Source organism: Hippoglossus stenolepis, chromosome 15, assembly GCF_022539355.2.
Source record: "Hippoglossus stenolepis isolate QCI-W04-F060 chromosome 15, HSTE1.2, whole genome shotgun sequence".
Lineage (NCBI taxonomy): Eukaryota > Metazoa > Chordata > Actinopteri > Pleuronectiformes > Pleuronectidae > Hippoglossus > Hippoglossus stenolepis.
Window position 1 is genome coordinate 461,605 of NC_061497.1, and position 10,497 is coordinate 472,101.

Below are 10,497 nucleotides of genomic sequence, written 5' to 3' on the forward strand. Positions count from 1 at the left end.
CTCCCTTTCATCTTTCAAACATTGTGTATCCTCTTGTAATAGGTCTATTTGTTCCCTCTCTTTATTCAGTTCAGTGGTTTTTGGTGTCTTTTCTAATTCTTCATTAACTTCGCCATCTTCTGTATTTGTTTTGTCATTGTTTCTGATTTGTAGCATCTCTTTGGTCACCACTTCATGTTTTTTGTCTTGTTCTGATTGATCTGTGTTTGTACGGCCACCAGCCAGGTGTTGTAGGTCTGTGTCTTTCTGCTGGTTTGCAATGTTTGATTCATTAAACCCAAATTCCAATTTATTTTTTCCTTGTAATTCCTCTCTTCCTGCTGAAGTATCAAGTCTCACAAATACCTGTGTTCCTCTCTTTGAAACGTTGTCCTTCTTAATGTCCATTTTAAGTGGTTTGTTCAAGTGCAACACAAATGTTTTCTGCTGCTCATCTGAAGGTTTTTCTTCTTTCATTTCACTTGTCACCTCTTCTTCTTTTTTACCACATTGGGCTTCCTCCTCTTTTTCCTTTGATTCATCTATTTGAATTTGCATCATTTTCCTTTTCGTTTCTAGACTTTCTGATTCCTTTTCACCGTCAGTGCTGTTCAGCAGTCTCTTCATTTTTCTTTGAGTTTTGTTTTGTTTCTGTTGTTGAACTTTGAGGATTAACCTTTGAGATTCAAGAAACTTCCTTTCTTTCATGACTACCTCTTCTGATTTCTCGGCACCTTTCTCCTTGTCTTCTTCTATTGGTTTACTTTCTTTATTGAAATTAATCTCCACTTCCTCCAAATTTCTTTGCCTTTGCTGAATGCTCTTTAATAGACACATCATCTTGTCCTTTTGTCTTTTTATTTCCGCTACGGTAATTTCCACTTCTTCCCTTGCCTGGATAATGATTTCTGCCTGGCCCTTGATTTGTCGATTTTCATTTTGTATTGCTTCATGCAAACCTTCACTGTGTTTCTTCATGTGTTTACACTTCTCCATACACATGGTAATTAGTTCCCAGTGCCTTTGAATTTGATTTGCAGCATTTGTTGATGCTGATGCCTTCTGCTGCTCTGCCAAACTTTTGCTGTCATCCCTTTCTCTTTGCAGCTTCATAATCTCTAGTTCATCTCTCTCTCTGATAATCCTCTGCAACTGCTGGTCGAGCTCTTTCTTCTTCCTCCGTGCCTCCCTCTTGAGGATGTCTTTTTCTTCTTTTACCTCTGTCCACATTTTTCTAACTTCCTGATCTTTTCGAATGCCTTTTCGGATCATTTGTTGATTTTCTCTTTTTTTGATGTCCAACTCAGTGTTTAACACTTCCATCTCTCTTCTTTCTCTTTTAACTTTCTCTAGTCCCATATCAAGGTCATATTTTTGTTTTTGCACATCATCCCTCATTTGGACAATTTGATTTATCTCTGCCTCCGCTTGTACAGACAGTTTTCCAAAGGCCAGCTTTATCTGAGATCTTAATCTGACCATGTTATCTCTTAAGGTTATGTTCTCACCTTGCAATGCTTTGAGCCCTTCTCTTTGTTTCCCTAAGTGAACATTGACATTTTCCAGAATTCCCCTTTCCTTTCCAATTATTTCCAAGAGAAGGTGAATCTTTTGTCTCATGGTTTGGAGGTCAATGGCCTCTGATGCTTGATGTATCATTTCAGCTTTCTCCTTGTTGCTTCTCACCTGCTTCTCCACAGCAAGCTCTTCCCTTTGTTTTTGCAGTTTTATCCTTAGCACTTCCAATTCATCTCTCTCTCTCATGGTTTTCTCGAGTCTTTGGTCTAATTCTCTTCTTTTCTTTTTTGTCTCTCTCCTCAGTAATTCCTTTTCTCTTTGCAGTTCATTCAACATGTTTTCACTCTCCTCTTTTTTTCTCATGCTTTTTCTTAGCATCTGTTCACATTCTTTTCTCTTTATTTCCAGTTCTGACTTCAGCAGCTCCATTTCTCGTATTTCTCTTTTGGCTATTTGTGCTCTGTCTTCAAGCTCCTGTGTCTGTCTTTTGATTGACTCCCTTAAACAGTTCATCTCATGTATTTCTACCTCAGCTTTCTCCTTATCTGATCGGAGTCCTAAGATTTCATTTTCCATTTCTTCCATGTCTTTTCGCATTCTGATCTTTGTCAGTTTGTCCCTTTCTGTGTTGATTTCAGAGCCATCCAACCTCTCACTATGTGTCAGCGGATCTGTTTTTGACTCCTGATTTTGTTTTTCCTTCTCAATATCCAGTCTCATTTTGTCCGACTCATCAGTTGCTTCTTGTCTCATTTCATAACTATTCACGTCTTTTTGCTCTTGGAGTTCATATGTCATCATTTCATGTTTGAAAACATTGGTGTTTAGCCACAGATGGTAGCTGTGCTCTGTTTCTTGCAGAGGACCCTCCACATGTCCATTTTCCCTGAATGTCACTGGTAATCTGGTTTCTGGTCTCTGGCTCTGCAGTTCATATATATCCATAATGAGCCTTTCAATCTCTTGATTGTTTTTCTCCATGCTCTCCATAGCATAGTGTATTTGTTCTTTGATTCTCTCCTCTCTCTCCTTGAGTTTGGAAATCTGCTTGTCCATTTCTTCCACTCGTCTGCCATTTATTAACAATCCTGAAAACTCATTATCTGTTAATGTTTCTTCATGTTTTTCTGTCTGAATGAAACTGTCCAATGACAATAACTGTTTCTGTCCCTGTTCTTTAATTTCTTCATTTTGATGCTGGTCTTCTAATGTAGGACACTGTTGCAAAGACATGGCTCCTTGTGTAACTTCACCTGCAGCTCTTTCTTCATCTGGTGGGATTTCCAGTGTTTGATCTTGAAGGGAATCTCTGTGAGTTTCTTTATGGGGTTCTTGGAGTTCGGAGGAATTTGCTGAAAAAGTCTTTTTGATTGCAGATTCAGTCAGTATCCATCTACTGACACAGGTTTTCAAGGAACTCAGCTTGTCCTTAAGAAATAGAAATAATTATTTTGTAGATCTGGCTGTTTTCTAACTTCTACTCCCATCCGGTGGATTTAAGACAAAAAAAAAGCACAAGAGACATTTAACATTAATGTTAAATATATCAAATTGTAAATCTTGTAATATAAAAATGCAAGCTAGATGTTTAAATAGCTTTGAAATGTTAGCAGGAGTTAGAACTGTCTCTGGCTCTCTTTTTTTTACTTTTCCACAACTATTTCTGTGCAACACTATGAATGCTTTCTGGGAGAACCATGTAAGCCACTAGCCCCATATTTAACTGAATTAGAGCATGTCCATTTTGTCAAGGACTTACCACTGTAGTCAAGTGTTTATTAATGAGGACTTCTAAAATTCTTCTGCTGAATCAAATACACTTTAAGCACTTAATTAGGGAGACCATACTTAGCACTGATCCTCCCTTAGCAGCCTCCCAAACATCCTAATCTATTCATGAAGATCTCAAAGGAAAACCTTTCCTCCATGTCGACATCACATCGTCCCTGCAGATTTGTCAGCTGCGCATTCAAGCTGCCAATCTCTGTTCTAACACAGAGGTTCTACTGGGTTGACATGTGGTGACTGAGGAGGTCACTGAAGGTCACTGAACTCACATGTTCATGAAACCAGTTTGAGACAGCTGAGTGGATAATTGTATGTATTGAATTGAATGAAATTAATTATTAATTGATTTTAAGATTTTACTGATCACTTTTAAGGCCCTTCATGGCCTCACTCCCTGCTACATTGCTGACCTTATAGAATCATACACAACAGTACGCACGTTGAGATCCTCGGCTAGAGGCCTCTTATCTGTTCCAGAGGCCCGGCTGAAAACTAAGGGGGACAGAGCATTTGTAGACGGAGCCCCGAGGCTCTGGAACAACCTGCCTGAGGAGATCAGCTCAGCTGATTCAGTGAACTCTTTTAAGTCCATTCTTAAAACATACTTTTATCGGAGAGCCTATCCTGATTTTACCTGAGTCTTAACTTTCTTTATAACTGTCTTTTAATTTATTTTACTGAGGATTTTACATGGCACTTTTATTTATACCTAAATGTATTTTACCTGCCTTCTTCTAAACCTGATGTTTTATGACCTGTCTGTTTTTAACTTGCTGCCTTTGTAACATATGTTTGGAAAAGTGCTCTATAAATAAAGATTATTATTATTATCATTATGGGTTCTGCTAATAAAGCAGTGTAAATACTAGATGAGTTTTATGGTAAGCTATGAAGTAGGCCTTTTTCACATCAAACACACGTAGCAGAGGAAGCACTGGTGCCTCTGATAACAATGTCAATTCAGGTCCATTTAAACATCACAGAACTGAACCTTGTAACTGGTGAAGTACAAAAGAAAGCAGCAGTTCTCAATTTATTCTATAGACATGATAAAATGTCTGCTGGGAAAACCCCTATTACAATCTGAGGCAAGATTACAAAGAACAATGCACTTACCTTGTATTTTCTGACATCTTCCTTGTCCTTTTCCATCTGTCTTTGGGTTTTGAGCATTTCCAGTTGCATGTTGGTAATCTCTGTCACAGCTTTTTCTATATTAGCTTTCATCTCACCCATAGCCAGAATTGTAGTTATTGTATCTTGAAGTTTTCGTTCAATCTCTTCTCTTTGTCGCTGTATCTGTAGCTTGATGATTTCTAACTCATCCCTCTCTTTTATGATCTTCTCCAGCCATTGGTCCATCTTCCTCCTCTTTTTTTTTTCTTGAAAATTCCTCCATTTGATTTCCTCTGTAAAGATTGTTTTCCCTTTCTCTGTATCTTCTCTCATCATACACAGCATCTTCTTTGTTTCTTGTACTTCAAAAATCATTCCCTCCATGCCTTTCTCTTTGTTCTTTGTGCTCATCTCCATGTTGTCCTCTTCAACCTGATTTCCTTTAGGTTTCATTACATCTACCTGTTGAAATTTGGTCATATTCTCATTAAGTGTGTTCTCCATGTTCACCTCCAGCCCCTGCTCTGACCTGTGTCCCACCATCACATTCTGTCCGTCCTCCAAGTCTTGGGTTGCATGCTCAGTTTCTTTCTTCATCTCGCTTATCTGTTTTTTTCTTCTGCTCATTCTTATCATTTTTACCAGGTCCCTTTTCTTTATTTCAATCTCAGAGTTCATCACTTCCAACTCTCTAATTTCTCTCTTTGTCCTTTGTAGCTTGTCGTCCAGTTCCTGTCTTTGCCTCTCATTACTCTCCCTCATACACTTCAGTGCATCCATTTCTGCTTTAGCCGACTGCCTCTCTCTCTCGATATTTTTTCTCTCTGCCTGGATTTTAGTGTTGATTCTTTCTATTTCATGTTTTTCCCACTGAATCTGTCTCAGCTCATTCTCTATGTCTTGCTTTTGCCTCTGCATATCAGTCTTAATCACAGTTTCGCAGTGTGTTACTTTCATGTGTGTATCTGTGTCTTGTCTTAGCTGTTGAGAGTTAGATTTCATGTTTTCCATTTGAATGCTCTGTGTATGTACCTCCTGCTTCTCTCTCACAGTCACATCCAGTTGTTGTTTACTGTCTTCCAGCACGTCCCAAACTTTCTCCATCTCTTGTCGGATTCTGCTGAGTTTTTCTTTCACACTTTCAAATGTGTCTGTTCCTTCCTGCTGTCCGTCTCTCCTTCCTGTCTCTGGAACTGTCACTCTCTGTATTTCAGTATCTCTTTGAAACTCTATCCACCTTTGCTTCACCTTGTTGATATTTATACTCAAACTATGTTTGATTTGCTCAATTTGATCTCTTTGTTGTGATATGTCCTTTTTATTTCTCTCTAACTCTTCCTTTACGTCCTCTAAGTTTTTCTCAATTTGTTGCTTTGCCTGTTTTGCTTTAATAATTATTTTCTTGTTTTTGTTCATTGCACTCAGCAGACTGTCCATTATCTCCTGGACTTCCTTACTCTCAATTTTTGACCTATTATACTTGATCATTTCAAACTTGCATTGCTCATTGATGATCTCATTATGTCTTCTGTCCAGAGTTTCCCTCTCTTGGTAGATCTCGGCTTGCAATGTCAGAAGCTGCATTTTTTCTTGAGTGGCTTCATTTTTATTCTTCTGAAGTTTCTCGATAACATCTTCCACCTTTACTCCCAGTGCTTTTATTATCAAGTACTGATCGTGTTTTTCAGCGGTCAGTCTGTCAATGTCCTTCTGTTGTTGTTCTGTTTTTGCCTTAAGGCATCTTTTTTCGTTTCTTTCTCTTTCCCAGTGTTGCTCAATCTCCTCTATCAGCTGACAAGTCAGTGGTCTTTGCCTTTGAATGGTCTCCCAATTGGTTTTCATGTTGACTTGTGTTGATTTGTCTTCTAATTGCATGATGTTTGACCTGTTGTGTCTTTGCTCTAATGGTCAAGAAAAAGGACATAATGTCTCTTGTTTAAAAAATGATGAACACATCAGACCAATGCTGAGCATATAATCTGTATCTCATGTAATGTTTTGAGTCTTATGTTTCCTGTCTAATTAATGAAGTTTTATTTTTGGTTTTGTTTAATTTGATATAAAGTATGGCTTATTACTGTAAAATAAAAGTACAGCCCAAAATTGTAAAATTGTACATAACAAGAGTACTTGAGTAAAAGTATTTACTCACTGTCCAGGTGGCTCGGCTGTCTTTACCTGTCTATACCTGAACCATAGTGCAGTCACCTTTAACCTTAAGAGTTTTGAGATGCTAAACCTTACATAAAGTTACATAAAGTAATGCTTTAGTTAGAGTTATGAAGATAATGTAGAGAAACTTTTATTCAGTTATAAAGTTGTGTGTTGTTTAACATTTTTCATACAATGTTTGTTTAGTAATGTACAGTGTTTTTTTGAGTGACAGGCAGTCTTCTCATCCACGGTCACAATACTTTTTCTTTGTTATATCTTAGTAACACTATGCTGATGTTTCAAATATGTAAGACTGTACAATTTCCAACAGATTTGTCTTACCTAAATCAGCTGAAGGCTCATGTTCCTCCTGTGTGAGTATCTGGTAGACACTATCTTTGGACTGTGACGTTTCTTCCTGCCCAGTGTGAAACAGCACCCTCTTCTGTTCCTCCGGTGTCACATCTTCAGGGATGGGCATGTGCTGCTGTGACATCCAGGCTTCTGTGGTGGCTCCAGGTGATGTCACACCAGCAGTGAGCTGCTCCCTGAACTCATCCGGGAAAGATTCCACTACAAATACATTTGGTGGTGAAATGTCTTGTTAGGGTTAGATATTGCTTCCATTAGAGACATTAACAATCAGAAATATGTAACAAGTAGTATTTTTACTTTTGCAATGCACACTTCACTGTGGTACGCATTAAATACATTAAAAATGTCCAAACAAGCAGAGACTGTTGGGTTAAAAAGTTTGAACATGTCTCCAAATCTCAATGAAACTAATTTTTTTAATTTAAGTGTTAAGGACCTGCTCTTAGAAAAATCTACTTGCAATAACTGTATACCCAGTGGCAGTCTGAGGTCACATCTATGTTCAAATCTGGAAGCATGTTTACCATATAATGGTCTTCCATAGGAATGCACCCACAGTATGTATGTCTGCTGTTGAGAACACAATCATTTGGAGGAATAAGACAGCAGTACTCACCATGTTCTCTTGATTCAGCCATCATTCCATGTAACAAATTCACAACTGCTATTTCTACAGCCCAGAAAAAAGGGACACATCAGTACTTCAATTACTTCAATTATAACAATGCAATTTGTAAAATTTGTGAAAAGTGATTTTTATGTATGATCAACAATGATCAATGTATGTAATTAAGAATTAACTTTTAATAAATTTCTAATTTAATTAGGAATTTATATTAATTATCTATTACTTTTGTCTTACCTGAGGTTTCGTTAGACTTCAGACTTCAGAGGTGGTCTGCTTTGGTGTGAAACTGTAGAGATCTGTGGAGAGGAAGCAGGCTTCAAAACATTTTATACATTTTATATCTCTTCACTCCACATGTTGTTGACCACCACGTCTGCTTGTCAGATATGTGACACCCATGTGCGTATGACTGGGTGATGTTTGGGTGTAGAACTTGCTCTGAGTCTGGTTACAGCTGATAAGGGTGGGGCTCCATGTTTGCTCAGTGTCCAGGGTTTTACTCCTGGTGTACTTACACACTGAATATGGACTCTTGAACATTCGCTCAGTGCCATCCGTCAGTCTTACTAAATGATTAATGTCCGATCACAACATTGGTTTATTGTCTCTCACTGAGACCTGGCTGCATCCTAAAAAATATAGAAGCCTAATTTACTCCCCCTAGTCATATAAATGCTCACATTCCTTGAGGCTCTGGCCGAGGATAACTAGAGCTTATCAATTAATCCCAAACCTATAACTAACTATAACTCATTTGAAAGCCTTGTTTTTGGATTATACCATCCATCCTGGAAAGCATTACAGACAATTCTATTAGTTGTAGTTTACCATTGCCCTGGGGATTCATCTGAATTTTAAGAAATGTGGAATTCTCAGAGTTAAAAAGAAATGTATTGTGATGTGATAAACTCCTTGAGATGTATCATTTAGTTTTTTAGGGGGTCCCAGACACATACAAACAGAAAAGTACAGCAGACAGTAATATAAAAAACAAACGAGAGCAAAGTAAGGACAAAAAGACACCTTATACCAGACACAAACATAAGAGAGAGAAATAGATAAATCTATGAATTAATAAGGAATGAAGGAATTGAACAATAACATCATTACTTAAAACATTAGCAATTTGGTTTAAGATGAGAAAACAAAACATTTTTGAAGGAGCGGTTATATAACCCCTGTGTTGTCCCTGCTTCCCCCGGCTGTTGGCCACATAGAACGCACACAGAACACACACGTAGGGCAATAGACAAGTGAGCAGCCCTTGCAGATGTATTTGTTACACCCGCGGCACACGGTGTGAGTTTTACAGTCCTTTTTCCTGGGGCATATCTGACACCTCTTCCTCTTACTCGCCCCGAGCAGGGCTGCTGCTAGGGCTATGGAGGAGGCCGGACGCTTCGTAGTCGTCGTGGTCAAGAACTCTCTGTACGGCGGCGGCGGCGGTTTTTACAGCCTTCACAACTCCGGCGGACGCTTCCGTGTGGGGGATGCGCTCCCTTCGTGCGATGAACGGAGTCACGAGAGCCTTCCCCAGCTGCTCTAGGAACACCCTCCGCTTGTTCCGCTTGCCCGGCATCCAGTCTGGGTTGATCTCTCTCCATATCACGAAGGCTTTGTAGGAAGAGACGTCGAGAATGTTGTGAAAGACGACCAGGGGCCAGCGCGCGGTCATCCTCCTGCAGCTGTACGTTCCGATCACCTTGTCTAGGTTGTCCACGCCACCTTTGTTGCGGTTGTAGTCCAGGACGATGACCGGTTTCCTGTCCTCGCGGTCGCTGACGTCGGCCTCGGCGTGCCGCGTGCTCAGGAGCACCATGTTCCTGTTTTTCTTTGGGATGTAGGACACCAGAGTGGCGGTGGGCTTAAATACGAACTTGGATGAGAACACCTCTCTTCCCTTGATCGCGAGCAGCCCGGTCGGGAGCTCGGGCTTGTTCTTCCGAACCGTGCCGACAGTCCCTCCGTTACATCGAGCACTACCCGCAACCCCTGGTTCCGTTCTGGGCGTCCGCCGCTCGGCTTTCCGGTGTACACTTGCATCTTCCAAGCGTAGCTGGATTTTGCATCGCAGGCCACCCACGACTTGATCCCGTATTTCGCCGGCTTGCTGGGCATGTACTGACGGAACGGACACCGGCCTAGGGAGAAAAACAGGAGGAGAAGAGATGAGGACGAGGACTAGCAGCCGCTATCTACATAACATAATAACATAACATAACATAACATAATATTTTTTTTAAAAACGAAAAAAAAAGACTAACCTCTGAACGGAACCAGTTGCTCGTCCACGGTCACTTCGGGCCGCCAATTTGCCTGTGGCTCGTCTTGTGCGTCTAGTCTCGCGGTCGTCGAAGCGCATCAGTCTGGAGTACATGTGGAAGAGTTTTAGGGGCATCGTGGCACGAAATATCGCCCGGCCGCTCTCGGCGTCCCACAGGCTGGCCTGCGGCCCGCTAAGATCAGCAGCCCTACGTAGGTGCGCAGGTCGGTCTCGTCCATCCCTTTCCATTCGTCGCCGTATTTTTGACGACCCTCCCGATTCGTCATCTCCAGGATGATGTTCTATACCGTCGGCGTGATGAACAAACCCTGCTTTGAGCCGCAGCAGAGGAGGAGGAGGAGGAGGAGGAGGAGGAGGTGGAGGAGGAGGAGCAGCGGCCCTCCTCTCGGCCTTACGCCCTCGAGGACCATGTTATTACCCCGTTTCTTGACGGGAAGGTCTCTCTTTCCACGAGTCCGGTGGTGGTGGTGGTGGTGTCGCCTGGGTTCTTCTTCTTTCTTCCAAGGATGACGAATCTGCAGAAGCATCACCCACTGGGTCGTAGTCTCTCGCTGCCGCCGTCCTCTCTGTTTTCTTCTCGGTCTGCTTTTCTGTCTGCTTCTCGGTCTGCTTCTCCATCTCCTTGTCCGTCCGCTTCTCGGTCTGGCTCTTTCGC

At 40.9% G+C, this 10,497-nt stretch overlaps 1 protein-coding gene across 1 annotated transcript; it reads right to left on the reverse strand.

Annotated features, from left to right (window-relative positions):
• Positions 1–7,932, reverse strand: LOC118122436 (trichohyalin-like; the record flags this gene model as incomplete). The annotated part of the gene is made up of 5 exons (XM_035179150.2): positions 7,793–7,932; positions 7,547–7,600; positions 6,898–7,128; positions 4,402–6,302; positions 1–2,925 (listed from the first exon to the last, which is right to left on the reverse strand). Coding segments are annotated over exons 2-5 (5,082 nt in total), but the record flags the coding sequence as incomplete, so codon positions are not given.
• Positions 7,933–10,497: the final 2,565 nt, after the last annotated feature.